At 46.2% G+C, this 24,299-nt stretch overlaps 2 protein-coding genes across 12 annotated transcripts in view; one reads left to right on the forward strand and one right to left on the reverse strand.

Annotated features, from left to right (window-relative positions):
- LOC147021880 (protein FAM117A-like) overlaps window positions 1-24,299 on the forward strand; it is a 269,319-nt gene that overhangs the window by 9,116 nt on the left and 235,904 nt on the right. The window lies entirely within an intron of this gene.
- Window positions 1-24,299, reverse strand: part of LOC147021881 (uncharacterized) — a 158,361-nt gene that overhangs the window by 6,273 nt on the left and 127,789 nt on the right. For 4 of the 5 annotated variants that reach the window (XR_015060978.1, XR_015060980.1, XR_015060979.1 and 1 more), the window contains one exon: window positions 22,659-22,778. Coding sequence is in view for 2 of the 5 variants with exons in the window: in XM_085892307.1 (XP_085748433.1) it covers window positions 22,659-22,778 (120 nt within the window). In the remaining 3 variants the exon portion in view is untranslated. Of the gene's footprint in view, window positions 1-22,258; window positions 22,779-24,299 lie in introns of those variants that run through there. The other variant, XM_085892308.1, reaches the window with a different exon arrangement.

The raw sequence follows: 24,299 nt of genomic DNA on the forward strand, positions 1-24,299 counted from the left end.
ACAGCCACACAGGCCGTTCCTTCGCTCTCGTGTGCCCATACGTGCATGGCCGTACATGCAAACCAAAAAAAAAACATTTCAAACAACCACACAGGCCGTTCCTTCGCTCTCATAAACGACGATTGGATTGGGGCATTGTGTTTATCTATAAATGCGCATAAGAAATCGAGAAATTATTGGAATACAGTGAGTCATCACTATCCGGAAGTGGTGCGTGCCCGTACGGAATGTTCAGATGCATTCCACGAATTATCGCTTTCATTGAAGTAACAACTGCTGTGATATTTACAGACACAGAGTTAATTAAAATCAAGTTTACCTCCCTGTCTTTGCTTGCCATGACATTCGCTGCCATTGACTATTGCCACTCCTATGTCACGGTAACTAAGGCGTCCTTTCCCCATTGGCCATGCCTACGCAGGAACGTGTCTTGTCATTGGTTTGGTAAATAAATGGCCGCAGCAACGTGTCTTGTCATTCGTTTGGTAAATAAATGTCCATAACTTGGGAAGCACTTGTCCGATTAATATCAAACCTTGAAAAGGCACATTCTCAGGTCCCCAGCAATATAGCTGGAAAGTTTAAATTCGATCGGACTAGTGGTTGTCAAGAAACAGCGGTCACAGACACACACACAGACACACACATAGATTGCTGGAAATATAGATAGATGTCACTGAATTCAACCACCAATCATTTTGGAGGTCTACATCGGCCAAAAGGTCAACATAGGCAGAATTGCTAAAATTGTCAATTTTCATCCGATTCACTTGAAATTTGAAGAGGAATTGCATATTTGGTCATTGAATTCTACCACCAATTATTTTTGAGGTCAAATTTGTTTTATGGATTTTACAAGTGTCGTGCTTGGCACGATTTCTTGTTTGTTTGTCTGTTTGTTTGTTTGTGTGCAGGATATGTCAAAAAGTGGTGGACAGATCCAGATGAAATTTTGTGGATGGGTTCGGTGTGTGACAAGGACGAACTGATTAGATTTTGGTGAAGATCCGGATCCGGATCTGACTACTAGAATTTTTTAAGTGATTCGTCACCAGATAAATCGGGCCAAAAATTATATACAGCACGATATCTCAAAAAGTTGTGGACGGATTCGGACAAAACTTGGTGGACAGGTTTGGTGTGTGACAAGAACGAATTATTTAATTTTTAGTGAAGCTATCCGATTCCGGATCTGGATACGATAATTGTTTGTTTTTAAGTGATTCTTCACCATTGAGAGGAGGAGAGGAGAGGCGATTGGGACCATACTCTGTGCAGAGCGTTGGTGCTGCTTAAGCAGTCTCCTTGGCTATTGGACACAATCCTGGATGGGTCGCCATTCCGGCACAGACCATTGTGAGATAGGGTCAAAAAAGGATATAGGACTGCACAGCATGATATTTCAAAAATGTATTGGGCCCGATATATTCTCTTGGATCAGGAATTATGTGACGGAGGTATGCGCTCTACTGAGTGCCCTTCCAGTTACAGTAGTTTCTACCCACAATGTGTTGAGTACATATTTCTTCTGCACACACGCACACGCACACGCACACGCACACGCACACGCACACGCACACGCACACACGCACACACGCACACACACACGTCTGACAATTCTATTTATTAATTGTATAATATACATTATAATTTAAAGGATTCCTGTTCAAATGATGTTAATTTCACAATATCCTCTATTCCATTTTATTGAAATTGTAAAACTCAGAACATAGTTCCCTTACCTAAACTAAGAACCTTTCCCTATAAAGAATTCGCTGATATTAACATGCAAAAGAAGAACATCATTTGTAATGGCTACACCTGCTGCCTCACCATAAAAGCCACATCTCTGAGTCGTGTTTCACTTCTTTATAACATACAAAGTGCTCTCTTCCAAAGAGAATACTGTCTATAACTGTACAAAACGGTTGAAAATTATATTTTATGGGTGAGCGCTAAAATATTTCCTCCTGAAAATCCATTTGATATTGTGCATGTCCAACAATTTTACATTACCTGCTACTGTGGTTTTGGAGTGGAATGACAGATTTCCTCAATTTCCCCCCTTCCCTGGTCATGTGTTGTTCATAATTGCACCTTTTGGGAAATTGCCGGTGAATGCGTTTCTGAGGTATCCTGGCTCTTTCAAATTTGTCAGAGTTATTTGGTCAGTCGCAGCAGAGGACAAGTGGAGATTACAATTTGAACTTGGGGTTCAGGGTTTTGCAAAATTGCTTGATCCATGGGAGATAATCCACAACCTTGTTTTATTTGCCTTATTGAGATGTACTGTTGAGGCTTTGACTCTGGATGGTATCTCCTTGAGATTTTGTTTTGCGTAAACAGCGTTTGCGTCAACTGAAACGTTATTGTGCAAAAAAAGGGGGGGGGGGGGAAATCCCACCAAAAACTCAGTTAATTGCACCTCTCACGATATGATAATATGCAAAAAAAAACGCTTGGGCAGAGAATATTGTTTGCTTTAACTTTGCTTCCTTCATTTGCTTGCAAGGAATCTGGAATGGAAACTCTGTTCCTGATTAATTTTTCAACAGCCAGCAGCAGGGCAAGCCTGGACTGTGTATGGTAATGATACCAGTGTGTATAGGGAATGATGTAGATGACAAAGCTTTTGTTCATTTTTGGTTCAAGAAAAATGTAAATATGTTTTCGGTCGAACATTGACATTTGTTCAATTTGATTAGAAATCCACCGGTGTGTGAAGACCAGTTTAGTACGTGCAATATTGTCACTCTTTCTACGAAAAGCCCTTTCTGTGCTCTTAATGAAATGTTAAAAAAATGAGAATCTCCTCTTTCATAAAAGAATAAATATAACTGCAACAAGGAAGTCTACAGAAGATTAAACACAAACTCGTTCAGCTGTTTTTTTATTTTTATTTTTATAGGGTTTTACAACAATTTGCTGCTGGGTATAAGTGCACTGGGTGTGGATGACATTGATGTTATGTATTGAAGGTTAAAGAAGAGGTCACTGGTGGAAGAAATCTGTGCGTATATTGCACCATCATTGCACATTATATCTCAGTTGTTTACATTTATTTATAATTAATGAGAGGTTTCAGATTCTTACTGAAGCTTATTGGGCAGTTAGGTAAGTGATCCTTCAAGTGGCAATGCAATTTCACAATGCAGGTAAATATCTACGATTGAGCTTTTGGGTTTTAAATTTATTTCCTGATTCCAAGGGCCATTTACATATTAATTAAGCAAAAATTACTGAATTCCGAGATGCCCCCCACCACCCCCCCCCGCCATTCCCATTCTCTATCCCTTTCCATGTATACATATCATGAATGTGGGGTCTTGCCTGCCTCATGAAGATGTGTGTATATATATATATATATATATATATATATATATATATATATATATATATATATATATATATATATGTATATATATATATATATATATATGTATGTATATATATATATATATATATGTATGTATATATATATATATATATATATGTATGTATATATATATATATATATATATGTATGTATATATATATATATATATATGTATGTATATATATATATATATATATATATATATATATATATATATATATATATATATATTGTTGCGGATTCGCGCCCGCCGGCGTGCTGACGGCCACGTAACTCGAATCGCGGCACGTCGCCCACCGGACGGACAATCCAGTCGTGACCCTCTCGGACTAACGCCGGGAACCAGTCACGGGTGGACCTTTCGGTCTCACCGCGATCGAGCCAATCAGCCCCCGCGTGGGATAGGGTTGCTCGCCAAATTCGACCTACCTAAGTACCCACGCGGAGGGTAGACCGGGCGATCGCACCTCGCCGCAGGTCGACTTCGGACATGGGCCACTTAAGCGACCCGTTCCGTACTATCAGAATAACCGAGCGGTGTTATCGTCGACCTCGACGGTTCGATTAATTATCGGGCGTATTCAGCCCACTACCAACCCTTTACGTGAAGCAAGATGAGGATTCAATGGGAGAAATGACGAAGCGAAGCGGGAGAACAGTTCAACACAAAGCACATTTATTCGCGATGAACGGAAAGCGCACATATACAATTCCACCAAAAGCACACAGAAAAGAAAAACACAATTCAATTTACACCAAAAAGCAAATGTAAAAGCGAAGACACAATGCAGAGCTAATACCGACTACCGAGCACACGGCAACACTTATACAATTCTACTTCACAGACGGCGCCGACAACACATACCCAAAACCAAGGAAAAGAAATACCCTCAAGGATGAGGCGGGCCTGAGGCCGAGACCGGGTCGCGCCTACCCGTCTGGTGATGAGACGCGGAGCGGCGATGGCGCCTCAACTCCGCGGGCCTCGCGGAGGGTGTCTGGTAGGGGGTGGGAAAGGGGCCCCCTTGGTCGCACTATCTCAGCGCGGGGGGAAACAGGAGGGGGTTGCTGATGCTCGGGGTATAGAGGATCTTTATTATCCCGCGACGAGCGTCTCCACCTCGGCCAGGTCGCGCTGTCGGCCTCCCTCGGGTGCAGCTCCCTGCACGACGCGAGCACCCCCTCGTCTGGTGTCGCCGCCTTTCCACCGCTCCGTCCCCTCCGTTCCGACTCCAACGCACACGACGAGCAGCTCCACCGCCCGCGAAGTCTTGACTCTCTGTTTCCGACTCTCCTACTCTCCTACTCTCCGCCTCTGGACTCTCCTCGTCTACTGACGAACACGGTCCTTTTATCCGCCCTGCAGCTTCGCCCTCTCATCTTTGACCCCCTCCCTTCGACCTTTCACCTCGCTCCCCATTGGCCCGAGAAAAAGTGGGCGTGAAGGCTTTTTGATCCATAAATTTGCATATATCGATCGCCCTGGGTGCGGGGCCACCCGCCCCTCGCTCACCGATTGGACGGCAAAAAGTGGGCGTGTGTCGTTTTTGATCCGTTTTTGAAGCACAAAATCCGTGATTTTGTACACGCTGTTCGACGCGCGCCCTGCACGAGTCCAACACCGGTACCCACAGCGGGGCAAGAACGGTGGCGATGCTACGGTTGCGAGGTGTGACGGGAAGGTCGTGGCGGTTGTGGTGAAGCGGCGTTGTGGTTGGTGGTTGATGTTGTGATTGTGGTGGTAATCATGGCGGTTGGTCCAAATTAAAGATAGTAAAAGAAAAACGGCTATCCTGAAGAGTCGCAGCACGCATAAATGACATGTATTCCCACTAGACAACGGGTTTGGGCCTAACTACACATGTACTTACCGAGATACCTCACCTAAGGGACCTGAATGGTGGTTTGCGAATCTGGTAACCACAACACTACCCCCTTCCCTTTTTCAGACTCGTCCCGAGTCGTCAAATTTTCGTGTGCCATCATGTGTAGTTTTCCCCTAGTACATTTTACCTACGGATCCCTGAGTGCGACATTCATGGTATTCGTGTCCCCAAAATAAATAACCTGAGGGCTGCGTAACTATCTAAACAAACTCACTCACACGGACGACTTAAATAAAATTGCCGGCGCTAAGACATACATGCCGGGGGCGCACTCATATTTACAGTACATCTTAACCTTAACTTACAAATTTTACACTAAACCATGGCCCAGGATCATTGAACTCTGCAAAAGAAAGCAGTTAGCAGGGAGCCAGGCTGCCCGCATGCAGTCTCTGGCTCAAACAATGCAGGTGACAGGGAACGTGGCTGGCTGCTCACACGCAGTCCAAGGCCTTCCCTTTTGAACTGAACGCAGTGAACCACAACGGTGCATGGGCTGCACAAACGCAGTCTCCGTGCCAGCTCAAGTGGCACACGCAATGAGCACAACGAATGGATGCATGAACACAAACACGGTGCACGGGCCGCCACTGCAGGCCCGTGTTGTAGCTGCCAACAGGGCAGTTCTTGCAGCTTGCAAACTGTTGCCTTGCGGATCCTGGCGCACATGGAAATGAACAGGGGGGGGCAAAGCAAAAATTGAACGGGGCTGGTGAACGTGGGCAGTGGGCATGGCATGGCAAAGGCAAGCAGGCAAACACAGCCCGCAGAAGAAGGCCGCTGCAGGCAAACTCAGCCCACAGAACCAGGCCGTTGCAGGCAAACACAGCCGGCAGATGAACTGGCCGGCACAGGCCTTGAAGAAAAACAGCCAGCAGATGAACTGGCCGGCACAGGCCTTGCAGCACAGCAGCTGCAGACGATCCAGCCGGCACAGGCCTTGCAGCACAGCAGCTGCAGACGAAGTTGGCCGGCCTCCGCCTTGAAGCAAAACACGGCCAGCCGATGAAGTTGGCCAGCTCTTGCCGTTCAGTGGAGGTTGGTGGAGGGAGTGCGGTGGTGCTGGCCACTTGGAAGGCGGGCTCGGACCTACCTACCTGTCTCCCTCCCACCTATCGCCTTTGCCTGTCACTGTACATACCCACTCCCTTAATTTGTCAAACCCCAATTTAGCCCCAACTTATTTTTTTGTTGTTTTTATTTTTACTTCCCCTTTATAAATCGTCCCCTAACCCCCTTTATCGTCTTTGTTCGGCTAACCTATCCTGTCACCTAGCCTACTCCCAACCCCTACGTTCCCTTCCCGGAGGGGAACAAGGGAGAGCTAGCGTCCTGTGTCGAGGCCCAACTCAAGCCTCAGAATGGCCTCCCCAGAGTTCGGCGATCTAACCCAAAGTGGGTCCAGCGGCCCACAACGAGAGCGAGGGGATGGATGGTGCGGAGGGGTACATCTCCTAATCTACCCTAACCATTTAACTGTTAAACTACCCCGGGGCTTTCAACAAGCGCCTCTCGCTTAAACTATTGGTTCTAACAACCCAGATTCCCGTCGCCTGTGTTGGTGTCCTCACAATTTCGGGCCTCGCCCCCCAATTTTCTCTCCGTGCCCTCACACGGTCTCATGGCTGGGACACGTGGCTCCCTTTGGCAGGCACGACCCTCTGCCGAATCTCCCGCTATGGCACCCCGGGCACTACACTGCCTCCGAGCCTACCAGCTCCCTAACACCGGGAGTGCCCCCATGGCACCTCCCCTGAAACGCACACGTGGCAGGCCGGCCTCCCGGGCCCCTTTCCGAGGGTCACCCGTGCCCACAACACTGCCCACGCGGCTAATGGTGCCCCGGGCCCCCGCACCAAGCAGGCGCACCCGTGCCCACTACTCTATCCCGGCCCCCCATGGGCCCATGGCCTACCGCGGCCGACTAGCCTGGTGCCCGGGGTACCCACTCAGCGATACTCACCTTTCGCAGCCACGCCCCCAAGCCCGTCAACAGGGCTCCTGCACCCCTCCAAATGGGTCTCGAGCCTACTTTCCCACCAACAACAAAACGACCTCCATATTTCAATTTGACTAACCCAGCTAACTCACTTTACTCTGACCCCGGGGGTCCCTTGGGCGGGAGTCACTCCTCCCCCCAATCACTCATCGCACCATGCATTCCCCATTCACTCCACACACACAGACCCGCTGGCCTCACTCACTCAACGAGTACTCACCTCATGCTTCCACTTCACTCACCAACTCTTAAACACACACACCACTGAACTCTGCCATCCTTCTAACTACATCCCCTAACTAACTCGTGCTCCCACGTCGTCCCTTAAACTATAGCACGCTCCATTTAACACTACGTAGCTAAACTACGTCCCCACTACACATCCAAAGTCTGTTTCTGTCTCCAAAATAATCCCATTTTATTTCCCAACCTAAATCTGGCTACAATCCCTCTAACTAATCCATTCCACGGACTCCATGAGGACTTACCCCTGCCCCATGAAGTCGGTCTAACTAAGCTAACCCTTCCCCCTAACTAGTTTCCATCCTGTGCCCTGGTTAAGGGGGTCTTTCACCCCTTGCCCAGGAATCCTGTGCACCCGAAAGTGAGGCTTGCTTTTTCCTTTTTTTTTTTTTTTCCCCATGCGCAGCACCTGCGCGGCAACTCGCGCTCTTTGCACTTTGCAACTGCCCGTGACGTCATGCAGCTGCACGTGTTCCTCGTCCCTCCTTGGACGGGACCATCCGGCAGAGATACCCCTCCTGCCGGATTCCAACCCCACATGCAGCCATGGCGTCACCGTGCACATAAAAAAAAAACACAAGCCACACGTCTCGAGGGGTTCCCCACGCGAACACGTGCTTTGCCCGTTGGAGCTTAACACACACGATCGCGTGGAGAACCCGTCCGGTCCAAATCCGTTTACCTGCCTAAACTTTGTCCGTCCGCGGGATCGGCAAATCCACCGCGTGCGTTTCCGGACCGGGACTTCACTCTCGCAAGCGAGCACGTGGTGGTCTCGTGCGTTGCACAGCACAAACCGCGTGCTCACTGCTGGGTGAACCCGGCACGGTCCGCGAAACAACGACAGCCGCTACCCGGCTTTCTCTCCTCTGTCGCCGTCTCCGTCTCCATTCCACACACGCATACCTGCGTGTTACGACGCACACAGTCCACTCCATCACATTCACACCGGGAGACGCGGCTGCGTGCTCCCGCATGCCAACCGACATCTCCCTCTCGTACCGCTCTCTCACACACACGGTCTCCCTTGCACACAGCGACCTTGCACACGGCCGTTCACTCACGCGTGCCTCACTACTCACACAAACCATACTACTCACACACGCGGGGGCACTCAACCGCTGTGCCTCATCCACACACCGTGCCTCACTCATACACGCGGGGGCACTCAACCGCGGTGCCTCATCCACACACGGTGCCTCACCCACACACGCGGGGGCACTAACCCGCGGTGCCTCACTCACATTGGCCGTTTCACTCACACACACGGCCTCACTCACACACGGTGCCTCACCCACGCACGGCGTGCTGGGACGCACGTACTCTGGCTCCATCGCCACCACACCACTCACACACGGGGTCGCTTCCACACACTGCACCACACACACAGGGACAACCACACTGGGGATTTGTGTCCCCACAAGGGTCTCCGGGGCCTCTATACCCCCCAAGCTCTCCGTGCACCCGTCCACAGCACTCCTCCCCTCAACCTCGCAAAGCACGACCGAACTCACCTGGTCGTGACTCACCTCAAGGGGGCATACTCCCTCCCCTCGTTCCTGGAGGAGGCCATCCAGGTGCTCGCACCGGGTCCCAACACGCTCCGCGAGCTCACCCCCATTATCCTCCACTACCTCTGTGTGTGTGTGTGCGTCACTTACCCCGTCTTCCTCGTATAGTCTTTCCTCTATTTTTTCTATCTCCCGTGTCTCTGCCAACTCTTCACCCTTTACCTCCCTTGTCTCAACTATTATTTCCTTTGTCACGGCCTTCATGCCCGCCTGCAGGCATCGGCCCATGTTCTGCGTCTCACCCCGTAGCTTTTTCATTTCTTCCTTCATGTGCTGTGTATTCGCATCCATCGTCGTTTTCACTTCATTTGTATTTGTATCCATCTTTTCGTTCATGCCTTTCATTTCGTTTTTCATTTCATTTGTGTTTGTATCCATCTTTTCATCCATTTTTTGTGTATTCGCATCCATTTTTTGTGCATTCGCATCCATCTTTTCGTTCATTGCCGCCAGCATGGCGCATAGCTGGGCCATGTCGGATGCACTCAGCTGAGCCGTTTCGGCAAGGGTTGGGGAGGGGTTTTGGTGGAGAGGGGGGGGGGAAGGTGTCATACACTGCGGCCGCTGCCGCACCCATTTCGGGCTCTGGGTTCAGTTGGGCGAGTTCGTGTTCTTGCACAATCAACATTTCCTGCACGGGGATTCCATCCTGGACCATGGATCCTACACATTCTACATCCATTTCTAATACCCCCGGCTCCCGCTCGCCTTGAGACGCCATCTTGCTTCTCGTGAAGGGTTAATTTCGCTCGCTCGTAATTTGGAGGGAATCGGGGGTCGCTTCTCTCACCCCTGGACCGATTCCCGTGAATTTAGCTGGAGACAGGAGAGCCCGTTTTCCTGTTCTCCGTTACCAGTGCCGTGAGGAGGGCGATGAATTTGTATCGCACGACCTGACACCAGTGTTGCGGAATCGCGCCCGCCGGCGTGCTGACGGCCACGTAACTCGAATCGCGGCACGTCGCCCACCGGACGGACAATCCAGTCGTGACCCTCTCGGACTAACGCCGGGAACCAGTCACGGGTGGACCTTTCGGTCTCACCGCGATCGAGCCAATCAGCCCCCGCGTGGGATAGGGTTGCTCGCCAAATTCGACCTACCTAAGTACCCACGCGGAGGGTAGACCGGGCGATCGCACCTCGCCGCAGGTCGACTTCGGACATGGGCCACTTAAGCGACCCGTTCCGTACTATCAGAATAACCGAGCGGTGTTATCGTCGACCTCGACGGTTCGATTAATTATCGGGCGTATTCAGCCCACTACCAACCCTTTACGTGAAGCAAGATGAGGATTCAATGGGAGAAATGACGAAGCGAAGCGGGAGAACAGTTCAACACAAAGCACATTTATTCGCGATGAACGGAAAGCGCACATATACAATTCCACCAAAAGCACACAGAAAAGAAAAACACAATTCAATTTACACCAAAAAGCAAATGTAAAAGCGAAGACACAATGCAGAGCTAATACCGACTACCGAGCACACGGCAACACTTATACAATTCTACTTCACAGACGGCGCCGACAACACATACCCAAAACCAAGGAAAAGAAATACCCTCAAGGATGAGGCGGGCCTGAGGCCGAGACCGGGTCGCGCCTACCCGTCTGGTGATGAGACGCGGAGCGGCGATGGCGCCTCAACTCCGCGGGCCTCGCGGAGGGTGTCTGGTAGGGGGTGGGAAAGGGGCCCCCTTGGTCGCACTATCTCAGCGCGGGGGGAAACAGGAGGGGGTTGCTGATGCTCGGGGTATAGAGGATCTTTATTATCCCGCGATGAGCGTCTCCACCTCGGCCAGGTCGCGCTGTCGGCCTCCCTCGGGTGCAGCTCCCTGCACGACGCGAGCACCCCCTCGTCTGGTGTCGCCGCCTTTCCACCGCTCCGTCCCCTCCGTTCCGACTCCAACGCACACGACGAGCAGCTCCACCGCCCGCGAAGTCTTGACTCTCTGTTTCCGACTCTCCTACTCTCCTACTCTCCGCCTCTGGACTCTCCTCGTCTACTGACGAACACGGTCCTTTTATCCGCCCTGCAGCTTCGCCCTCTCATCTTTGACCCCCTCCCTTCGACCTTTCACCTCGCTCCCCATTGGCCCGAGAAAAAGTGGGCGTGAAGGCTTTTTGATCCATAAATTTGCATATATCGATCGCCCTGGGGGCGGGGCCAATTCGCCCCTCGCTCACCGATTGGACGGCAAAAAGTGGGCGTGTGTCGTTTTTGATCCGTTTTTGAAGCACAAAATCCGTGATTTTGTACACGCTGTTCGACGCGCGCCCTGCACGAGTCCAACACCGGTACCCACAGCGGGGCAAGAACGGTGGCGATGCTACGGTTGCGAGGTGTGACGGGAAGGTCGTGGCGGTTGTGGTGAAGCGGCGTTGTGGTTGGTGGTTGATGTTGTGATTGTGGTGGTAATCATGGCGGTTGGTCCAAATTAAAGATAGTAAAAGAAAAACGGCTATCCTGAAGAGTCGCAGCACGCATAAATGACATGTATTCCCACTAGACAACGGGTTTGGGCCTAACTACACATGTACTTACCGAGATACCTCACCTAAGGGACCTGAATGGTGGTTTGCGAATCTGGTAACCACAACAATATATATGTGTATATATATATATATATATATATATATATATATATATATATATATATATATATATATATATATATATATATATATATATAGTTGCGGGCTGGGGACCGGTGGTGAGAACGACTGCTAGGTGGGGGAAGTTATGTCGTCTCCCACCAGACTCCTGGAATTGTAGACCGTCGCTCACGGATAACTCCGTGAGGCGGCGGGTCACTTAACTGACCGTGGATGCCAATACCTCCACCACGTAGCATAGGGTCTTTTTGTCTAGAACAAATTTACCTCATCAACCATGCGGAGTCGTCTACCGGGGAACCACGCTCTCGGCACGTCTTGCTCAAACCGGGTCACTCTACTGACTATGGTAAAGTTCCAACTACTGACTCCCAACTCTGGTTCGCGTGCAGTCGAGTGGAACTGCCAAAGTCGTACCGGCTGGAATGAACGGAATTTCGGGTATAAAAACCCGCCTAAGCTCAGATTCGAGCCATGCTGGACCAATGGAGGAAAAGACAAAAACGAACTGGGAACATTTCTACAATAATTGATTTACAATCACTTGCAAAAGGACTCAGAGCAGACTTATCATGGGAATACAGGCAAGATTTGCAATAACCAAACACTTAAACAGTTCTACTTAAAGATGGTGCCACAGACTCAGACGCGCACTCAGACAAAAATAAACCCAGGTGAATTCCAAGGAACCTCGCAGCCAGGGAGAGAGACGAGCTGGGGTCGCAGCTCGGCTGGGTACCTGCACGTTGGAGGGAGGGGTGCTGCGTGGTGTGGCACCTGCCAATGGTCGTGGAGCTCGGCCCGCAGTCACACGCGTGGGGCTCGTGTCCGTGGAGGAACCGGAGTGGAGCAGAATGGAGTCCCAGGGTGGGGATCAGGGTCGCGGACAGGACCCAGCGAGAGACCCAGTCGAGGTCGGATGTCCTCGGTCGTTATCGGGATCGACCAGACGGATCGCTCCACCAACGAAGAACGGCCATGCACCACCACCCACAGACTCGTGAAAAAGCTCTCAGTCTGTAAATCCTCCTCGTACACCGAACTCAAGACTCTAGCAAAACTCCAACGAATGCCCCAGCGGATGCAGAACTGAACTGAGCCTTTTGACTGAACTCCCACGAATGTGCGTCACAGAGGGTCCCTTCATAGTCCATCGACCTCCCTCAGCGGGGTGGGGCCTTGGTCAAAACTGACGTCACTGTCCGCCCTGATTGGACGGGGCTCCCATGGATCCGCCCTTTCTGGGCGGGGCCTCTGCCAGGCACCGGCGAGGCCTGCCCACTCCACGCGTGTTTGGGGAAGGTGAATGACGGTGCAGCCACACTGCGTACGTTTGGGGAAGCGGAGAAGGAACTGGAACAGTGAACGTGGAGATTTTTCCTCAGAAAAACGAGTCTCTGTAGACAGCGGGTGAACAGTGGTACTCTGTTGCCAGCGAACCGAGGGCTGCAAGCGCTAGGAAGGTACCGTGGTTCCATAAGAGGGGAAATAAAATGTTTTATTAACCTAACTAAAAAAACATCGCAACGCACCCCTTCCCCTTCGATTTCCCACTAAACATGAGGAGTGGTTCTGTCTACACATATACTTAACGGCATAACTAACTTCGGGGCACCTGTATGTTTGAATGCATACGGTTCCAAGAACCTTAACATATATATATATATATATATATATATATATATATATATATATATATATATATATATATATATATATACATATATTAATTATACATTTGCGGTTCCAACAATCACGGTTCCGTGTATTCGCGGTGACAATTTGCGCCGTGCTCCTACATTAATGGGAAATTGCCCCGTGTATTTCCCGTTTTCCTGGCAATTTTGTTCACAATACTAAAGCATCTTCCATGAGCCAAGCACAAAGCAGCTGGATATAGTACAATACTGTACATATGCCAAAAACGTATCTTCCATGAGAGAGGGGAAATAAAATGTTTTATTAACCTAACTAAAAAACATCACAACGCACCCCTTCCCCTTCGATTTCCCACTAAACACGAGGAGGGGTTCTGTCTACACATATACTTAACGGCATAACTAACTTCAGGGCACCTGTATGTTTGAATGCATATGGTTCTGAGAATCATAACTATATATATATATATATATATATATATATATATATATATATATATATATATATATATATATATATATATATATATATATATATATATATACATACATTCGTGGTTCCGCGTATTCGCAGTGATAATTTGTGCCGTGCTCCTACATTCATGGGAAATTGCTCCATGTATTTGCCGTTTTCGTGGCAATTTTTTTTACAGTACTAAAACATATCTTCCATGAGCCACGCACAAAGCAGCTGGATGTCATACAATACTGTACGTACGCCAAAAACGTATCTTCCATGAGCCGCGGACATGACCAATCCTATCAAGTGCCATTCCTTTCAATCGCCAATCTGCCATAGCGTCTTTCACAAAGAGTAAGTGAGTCATCCAAAAGTGAGACATTCCAAATTCTTGCATTGATTCCTGGGAAGGCAGTCCACCCAGCATAAGCGTTTATAAGAGCTCTTTGGCAACACCGACATTATGTCAAGAGTATGGTACAATGATGTTGATATCAATTTTAAATTTGTTTGTCAACGGGGAATTGCCCACCAAAAGTGCCATATTTGTTTTAACATCGTTTGTTAAGATGAAAATGAGTAATTAAAATTTTCAATTCTAAATTGTAAAGTTTAATAAAACACTTTATTATGGGACTCTATTGTACAACTGAATCTCCTTAATTTATTTGTCCTTTCAATTTTATCATGACCTAGCTTTGTAACTGAAGAAAAAGACAGACTGTTTCACCCTTTCATAAGTATGAAGGTACAATATGGTGCTGTTGATGGCACAAGTTGGCTCAGGTAATCAATCAATTGTTTATACAAATCTGCGGGTATATTAAGTTTAGTTTTGACCATAAACAGAATAATTATGTCACGGAGCGGGGGTGGAAGTGATTACAACAGCACTTGGTAGAGTGCATACCTCCGCCATACTGAACAGTTTATGTTTTGTATCCTACTGATCGGCCGAATCTGCATCCACACCTGAACCAAATCTAAATATATCATCTTTGTCACACACCCAACCTCTTCCCCAAATGTTCCAATCCATCCACAACTTTTTTAGACATCCTGTTCACAGACAGACACGAGCAAAAACATCACCTCTGTCCACCTCTAGTCACGGAAATAAAAATACAAAGGAGAAAGGAGACAGTGACGACACCAAAAAGACTTGCAAAACTTCAATTTCTCAACAGTCATGGTCATTCTGGTGACCGGTAATATCCTGCTATTAAAAGTAGATTCGAAGCTTTAATGCTTGCTACTTTGCTTGCAGCTGACCCCATTTTCATCAAGGCTGTTACAGTACAACATGCAACATTAGTACATAATCTTAACAAAGCCAAGAAAAGATATGAGAATGCAATTCCCACTTGTTCTGTAAGCACATTAGAAGGCTGACATGGACATCCGTCCAGTAATGTTGCTCAAATTTCCAACAATGATGAAACTCAGTGTCAGAATCTGTCCGAGATCTGGCATCAATCCATTTTTAAATTCAGGTGCAGAGCTCAATGAGATTACAACATTTAATTCTGGTGAAAACTCATAAGAGATGTGGATGAAAATTCAAATGATACATAGAAAGTCCAATTGAGCACAGTTATAGACAGCAGCAACACCAATGCAATGAAGGTCGAGTATCATTTACCTTGCTGGGAAGAAAATGTACAGAGCCAGACTTGCACAAGTGTAGGTGAATCGGCTCGTCCTTCAGTTCCAGTCAACTTGAGAGCAGTGTCAGATTCTATGAAAGCAATTGCTGCAAATATCGAATTTATATCACTTGTGAAAACTTTGCTGCTGGATGTGTCTGTGCTGCCAATGTCAGAGCTTCACACTACCTACATGGACATTCTACATGCCAATGGAATTGACATTTTCTCATGTGATCACAGACACTCTATAGAAATATCGAAACCTTTATCGGGGTGGAATTTGCCAAGGCGATGAGTCTGAGGGAGTGTTTCTAAAAGCAACCAGAGGTGAATATGGAAGAAGCTCTGCTTAAAACTGCAGAACACTTCCGTGCTTTTCAGGTTTGCTGAAATATTGCAGAAAACAAGATCACAAAACATACCCTGGGAATTCAAAGTGACCTTGTCAAATGGTGATGCTCAAGAGCATATGTCCCTCACAATCTTTATACTTTCTTGTGATGGCTTTTGCAAGGACCAACTCATCACTTCATGCAGCTCTTCATACCTCAAGTCCATCAGAGTACTTTGACTATTATGCGAAATATTCTTTATGCACATTAATCTGAAAAGCAAGTAAAGTATAAACCCAAATCACAAGAGATTCCATTCCGTGCTCATTGTGAATTGCCATAAGTCCTGCCATTTGGCATTGCTATGGCCGTATCAACCACTAGACAAACTGCATACATATGTACATACATAGGCATGCGCTAAAGCACGTCGCTGCGTCAACTTTCCATCGGTATTCCAGTGGCCTCTTTGTGGCCGTCCCCCAGGTGAATTGCCTGGCCCATCCCCATCTCTTCGGGATTGGACAGTCCAGGCACCCAACCAAAGGGACCGCCTCAGGTTTACCCGATGAGACCGCTGGGGCGGTTGCCTATTGCAGCAAAATTTGGGGGGTGGCAAAAAATGAATGAAAAAACTACTCATGAAATTTCATAATTGAACAAGAAGATTTTCTACATGTTTTTCTTTTTATACAAACTCTCAACAAAGTTCCACAAGTCAAGTGAAACATTATAATGTGCATTTCTTCGAGCACTGTCCGACTTCGACATTTGCGGTTTTGCTATTCACATACTCTGCTTATTTCTTCTTCTTCTTTCGGCTGCTCCTGTTAGGGGTCGCCACAGCGGATCATCCGTTATGATCTGCAGACTGCTTTGGCATAGGTTTTACGCCGGATGCCCTTCCCGACGCAACCCTGGTTGCCTCTTACGACACAGGGATAAGGGTTGGGTTTCGCCATGATTCTGGGCTGCCCTACACCCTCTCATAGCGTGGCCCAGCGCAGAGCAGAGCGTCCGTCCTCAAGCGATCCTCCAACCCAAGCCTCTGAGTAGCCGGATTACAGGCGCACGCCACCACGCCTGGTACATACCCTGCTTATTTGTGGTTCATAAAATGTTACCTGCTTCTACATTCGCGACCCTGTGCTTAACGTATTCGCGGTTTTTCTGACCTGCTTCTACATTCACGTCTGTGCTTCACGTTTTGGTGGTATTTTTGATTTTCCCTGATTATTCACGAACCCCTGGGAACCTACCCCCATTTTTCCCATTGAAACAATGCCTTGACATTCACGGTTCTGTTATTCGTGGATCCCTCATATTTGCGGTTCATAAAATGTGACCTGCTTCTAAATTTGTGGCCGGGTGCTTCGATTTTTCGGGGGAGTTTTTGATTTTCCCTTATGAATCACAAACAAAAAGGGGGAAACTATCTTTACACATATGACTGCCTGTCCATGAGGAACAAAAGGTTCACACAGATGATGTCATTGATCACATGGTTTGGCAGCCATATTGGATTTACCCTAAACCAATAAATAATCTTCTCCAGAACAGCTGACAAATCGAGGGGAAACTTCCCATCAGTGTTCTACGAGCCATGGGTGTACAAGTGGCACATAGCAAGCACTCCTCATGGGGAATGATTGTGGTATTTTTATGATGACATAGGTGCCGTCGTTATTACGTCATAATTGCATATGTAGAATGCTACATCCGATCAGTATAAAAAAAATTGAGGGTCATCTATGAATATAATGGTCCACAATTTTTTTTTGCTGATGTCATCAGTCACATGATTTGGCAGCCATATATATATATATATATATATATATATATATATATATATATATATATATATATATATATATATATATATATATATATATATATATATATATATATATATATATTTTATACCTTCAAAAATCTTCTTTGAAATGGCTGAAAAGATCGAGGTGAAACTTTACACATATGACCGCCTATCCATGAGGGACAAAAGGGTCACACATAACGTCATAGGTACATGGTTTTGCAGCCATATTGGATTTACCCTAAACCTATAAAAAAAATACACCACTCAAAAGAAGTCCTGGCGAGGGTTTGCTATCTCTGATTGCTCTTTTTCTTGTTATAAATGCAGAAGTTTTATTCATACAGATTCACAATATGAATTTTCATTAGTTAATTGGGTGGGAAGGGGAGCACAAAACCCGAAGGTTAGCCGAGGGTACCTAATACCCTTGCACCGACCCTGGGCATTGCAGTTAATCATGCAACCCATAGCTAGAAAGCTCTCGTGTTGCTTCATACATTTGAGTGATCTGCCGATTACAGTAGAATTCAATGTGTAGAAGCCTAGTTGGCAAATGCCATTTTGGACAAAGGTCAAGATGATGGAATCTCCATACCTCCAAATTTTGTAAATAGGACAGATTATTTACTTTGCCATTGATAACATAGACCTACCTCAGTGAGGGCATGCCAGTGGAAAGCGAATATTACATTGGACAGTAATTGCCGTCGATCAAAGACAGCATGACAACATTGTTACAAGCGGCATTACAATTTAAGTCATTGGGAAAGCAAGAGTGAAACTCAGTCACCAATCGAACTGCTCTAACATCTCATACCTGCAACGCACAAGCCCAACTCAACAGTATACAAGGCATTCAAACCCACTGAGAACAACCGAGTTCAGGTTCCATATGGTCTGAAAGAAACTGCTGGATGGTTGCTTGTTCAGCATTAACTGTGTGTTGCATATCGTCGAGCACAATGGAATAGTTGAGCACAGAATAACCCACCGTAGAGGAATGAATGATTGCTGCAGATGACAATCAGCATACTGAGGTGCTGACTGATCTGAAGCTGACAGATAAATTTATGGCTTCAGCAAAGGACGTGCTAAATCTTAGTCAGCAAAGCACACCACCATGGTCAGCTAGCTTGCAATCTGACTACTGGTTCCTCAAACCCTGTCACTGGTTAGTACACTTCCACTATTAGCTGAACCAGTCCATGAATGGCAGCCACTTTTGACTGTTTTTAAAGCAGGCACGGAACATTATTGCTGTTGTGGTTGGCCTAGAAAGGAAGACGGTAATCACACTTTACATGCAGCTATAGGAAAAGGCTAAAAAAGCTTGTGATGTCAAATTACTTCAAGAATCAGTAGATACTTCGACCAGAAGAAATGCACACAGGGATGGTAGCTCTCCGAGCCACTGGTGCAGCACTCAAAGACAGTAGTATCCAAGAAAGTCGGATTGATGATAACAGATATCTAACAACAACATGGTAAATCTTGGAGGCCAAACATTTCAAAAGATCACTGACTGCTCACATGACAAAAATTCAAGCTATGAACTATACTGGGAAGAGCTACTGAGGAGGCACCCATATTTTAGCACCAATGCTCATCGGCAGCCAACATCATCACCACTGAATGCTGCCAAGTAAAGATTGACAATGCTAGATGAGTACACAATCTTATGGAGAGCACCAGACTTGGTGTGCAATGGTTAAAGTGTCTTCAGATTTTGGGAGGTTGGTGGTTCAAACCCTGGCTGAGTCATACCAAAGACTTAAAAATGGTATGTCCTGCTTCCTTGCTTGACGCTCATCATTTGAAAGGATAATAACATGGGCAATCCCCATAGGTTGGCATCAATAGGGAGGAGGAAATTCCACCGAAGGAAGTGCTGTGATGAGAACGGTGGTGCCATTGTTGTGGTGTCGCTGATACCCAGAGTGCTCTGAGAAGTGACGGCACTTCCCCGAAGCTGTGTTTATCTCACCTAACAGTCCTTTCTTATGTCGTGTGTATTCACTTGTATATCCATTTGTATGAGAGGTGTACGTGGCGCAGCTCCACTCTGAGTCTTAGGTCTTGTTAAAATTAAAAAATCGAAGACTTGGGCATCCCCAAAGCCATGGAGGATGTTGACAGTGAAATTAAAGTAACCACCCTCTGTTCAACTTTGTGAGAATGTACATGCTTCAGACCATACAAAGAATCTTCATTTTCATGTGTGCAAAAAATGGGGTCTCCGTGGGATTTGCATCTCGACACTGTATGATTTGTGTAAAAATAATTGTGCACATGACAAGCAGAAATATGCAAGACTTGTGCTTCTGTGTCTTTCAGAGATGAGACGTTGAGTAGAATACCCCAAGTGTCTGGCACGAGTTACCAAACAAAAAAATTGTTTTCAACAAAAGTGTAAGCCCATTTTGTGCAAATGGAGCTGATCACATTGTGTGGAACATGTAAATCGCTGGATGAAGGTAACTGGCGAACTAATTGGTCTCGCACTGAATCCAGCTGCATGGGATCTCTTTTTCCTCATTGCACTGTTGCGAGCAACACTTGCTGCACGAGCACATATAATGGTAGGCACGCCAAGTGTAGCCAAAGAGTGACGTCGTGAGCTTTGAACAAGTGTTCAAACTAGACATGACCAAAATATTGTTGAACCGAAAGATACTGTTACGGATCTGGAAACCATTTGCATTCAACATACAGATGTCCCAAAAGTCAGTTATCCCGTTAAGTACATGTGTAGTCAGATCCCTTTCCTTTTGTCCAGTGGGAGAATCAAAAACAGTGCGTTGTGACTTTTTAGTTAGGTTATTAAATCTTTACCATCTAAGACCATCCAACAAACAAACCGACAACACCACTGAACAAGCGCTTCACCCGCCCAACCGGCGACTTGCTGTTTCGAGGCAAAATCTTTGTGCAGTACTTTTTTGGGCGAGTCCGCACGTGTGGAGTGGGCGGGCTTCCCGAGATGGCCGAAACCCCACCCAGAAAGGACATACCCATGGAAGCCCCATCCAATCGGGGCGAACAGTGATGTCAGTTTCACCAAGGCACCTCCCCGCTGAGGGAGGTCCATAAAAGTTACGACGCCATCCTCAGCGGGGAGTTCTGTAGAGAGGAGTATCGAGAGTTCTGAGGGGGTTCGGTCGTGAGTTCTGAACAGTTCGGTCTAGAGGAGTTTCCACGGTGGTTGGACCAGGAGTTTTCACAGTGGCTGTGAGCGGTCTGGTTCTTGTTCACGGTGTCTGTGAGCAGTCTGGTTCGTTCTTTACGGTGGCTGTTACGGGGAGAGGAGTTTTGTGGACCCCCACTATTCGCCACGCAAGCTCTGCCATGCGCCACGAGTCCCACACATGCGACTGGGACCAAACCAACGACCTTTGGCAGGTGCCGCACTACAGAGCACACTTTCCCTCCGACGACCAGGTACCCACCGAACTCTGACTCCCAGCTTGTCTCTCTTCATGGATGTGAGGGTCAAATATAGACTCTGGGGTTTCTTTTCTTTGTGTGTGTGTGGGCCTGTCTTTAAGTAGAACTGAGTAAGTGTTTTGTGCTTATTGTAAATATTTCCCTGCTTGCATATTCACACCAAGTCTTGCCTTTGTCTTTATTTTACTGTTAATAAATTTATTAGAAATGTTCCCAGTCCGTTTCTGTCCCTTCTTACATTGGTCCAGCATGGTCCGGGTCTGAGTATAAGCGGGGTTTCATCCCCGATAATCCGTTCATCATAGCCGGCACGGCTTTGGCAGTTTCCGCTCGGCTGCACCTGAACCGGAGTCTGTCGTCAGTAGTTGGAACTCTACCGCAATTGGTAGAGTGACCCGGTTCGAGTAAGACTTGCTGAGGGCGTGGTTTCCCCGGTAGTCGAAATTGCGTCGCTAATTAGGTAAATTGGTTTTAGACAAAAAGACCCTAAGCTACGCGGTTGAGATATTGGCGTCCACGGTCGGTTCAGCGACCCGCCTGCTCGCGGAGTTATCGGAGCGATGGCCTACAATTCTGGGGAGCCTAGTGGGAGACGGCGTAACCTCCCCCACCTAGCGGTCGTTCTCGCCACCCGACCCCCGGCCCACAACAATACCGTACAGTCATTTATAAACCCAGATGTCCTATGATGGCGATAACCTTGTAAACATAAATGTACTCATTAAAGTCTTAAACTTTGATATTGTCCTTTAAGTATGTCCATAAATAACTTTATGAGCCACCAAACATCCGTTTTGATCCCATAATTGACCTTTACATCGCCTTTACAGGCAAGACTATATTTTGCATTTACAGGCAAAAAATTATGTTTGCACACTAACTTGTGAACCAGCAATGGAATTTTGACCAAACTTGGAATAAGTATATATTATGATGCAAAGATGAACTCATTATATTTTGGCATCAAGAGGTCAAAGGTCATAGGTAATGTCAGGTAAAAATGTGATACTGAACAACAGCTGAAGGGATTTTAATCAAACTTGGTACAAGTATGTATATACCTCTGTCAGTGCATCCATCCATGATGTATTATTTGTTACTAAAAGGTCAAGGGTCAGAGGTCACATTAAAATTCCTGTTAATGTGATGCCATTGCCTTTGGATTTGAACTAAACTAAGTACATGTACCATGATACATATGTTGAGATTAGATATTGAGTTCAAATGGTCTTGAGTTCAAAGTTGGAATCATTAAGGTAAAATTTAATGTGGGTGGAGGTATATCGGTTAACGTCACGACGTCAAATGACGATTAGTTTGTTTATTTGTTTGATTACTGCAGTCTCCATTTGGTTCATGGAGTTGATTTGATTTTGAACTGAAAGCCATTTTACACATGTAGATAGATACGCAGAAACGTCATTTGTTCCATAACTCCTGAGCACTAACATAATTTAGCTGTGACAAGATGGAAAAGGGAGTAAAGCCTGGGGGTTGGGAGGTGTGAGGTTGGTTCGGCTCACTGATACATTTCCTGCTGACTTCCCTGTGTTGTTTGTTTTTTCGATTTTGTTTACATTAACTTGGGAATATAATTAATTTTTACCTGCCACAATAGGTATATCCCAGCATCGAGGCAGTGGTTCCCAAAGTTCACATGGCCAGTCACCCTCCAAGACTCTTTCAAGGAGCTGTGGACCCCCTCATCAAACAATGCATAGGACACCTGTAAAAATTGAGGGAAGATGAACAATTTTATTAATTTTTCTTGCTTAATTCAAATTGAATGCCACATAGGAAATATTACAACTGCCGCAAAGGACACATTACTACAGATTCTTCAATTTAATGGAAAAAATGATGCATTGGAGGAAACGAAACAGCATAGTCAATGGGAATGGCAATTCTTTATGCGAGCTATCCATCCATCCATCCATCCATCCATCCATTGGGACCATACTCTGCAGAGCGTTGGTGCTGCCTAAGCAGTCTCCTTGGCTCTTGGGCACAATCCTGGACAGGTCGCCACTCCGACACAGTATACCAGCATGCTGGCACTCATTTTGCCGACCTCGGAAGGATGACAGGCACAGTCAACCCCACCTGGTATTAATTCAACAGAAAAGTGGGATTTGAATTCAGAATCTTAGGATCCCAAGCCCACCACCCTTACCATTAAGCCAACACCAGGCAAATGTGTGCTATGATGCTCTCAAAATGTGGCACCATCTTTGCCAGAGCATATCAGAGATCGTCTTGCACTGCCAACTTGTTGCAACTCTTCAATTTGATGCAATGCAGATAATCCGCTCTCACGGAGATACGTAGACCCAAAGGGCAACAGGAGGCAAATCTCTATATCGCTCATTTTTAGGTAATCAACAACTTCACCCGTTGTGTTCAAATCTGTATTCAGCAAAGAGGTCAACATTTGGAGGATGTGATCAACCGAGAGCCAAACTAAAGTCTTTCAAGTTATGGTTCTGATATTTGGTACACCTGTGTCCCACAAAATGTAGCACATATTTCTGAATTATGTAGTTAAAAATGAATGGATTGCAGATTTTTTATGGGTTTTCTTTTTGGCAAACTGTTATATATTTATATATATATATATTTATATATATATATATATATATATATATATATATATATATATATATATATATATATATATATATATATATTTATATATATATTTATATATATATATATATATATATTTTATATATATATATATATTTTTATATATATATATATATATATATATATATATATATATATATATATATATATATATATATATATATTTTTTTTATATATATATATATATATATATATATATATATATATATATTTTTATATATATATACTAGCAAATACCACACATCACTTCACTGACGGGAATACGAAAGGGGGAGGAGGGAGAGGGGGGTAGAAAAAGGGGGAGGAGGGAGAGGGGGTAGAAAAAGAGGGAGAGGGAGGGGGGGAGAAAAAGAGGGAGAGGGAGGGGGGGAGAAAAAGAGGGAGAGAGGGGTGGGGGAGAGAGAGGGAGAGATAGTGAGGAGGGGTGGAGGACAGGAAGACAGTGTGAGGTGAGAGGAAGTGAAGGCAGACATGCGGTGGAGCATTAATTATGATTCATACTGCCTCATCAAAATGATTCAGCATGGAATAACAGTGAAGATGGAAACAAATAAGATCCGAAATCCATTTTTTCCCGTCATACTATAAATACCGCCTGGAG

Source organism: Eptatretus burgeri, chromosome 8 (genome assembly GCF_056783735.1).
Source record: "Eptatretus burgeri isolate ZD-2024b chromosome 8, Ebu_testis_v1, whole genome shotgun sequence".
NCBI classification, from domain to species: domain Eukaryota; kingdom Metazoa; phylum Chordata; class Myxini; order Myxiniformes; family Myxinidae; genus Eptatretus; species Eptatretus burgeri.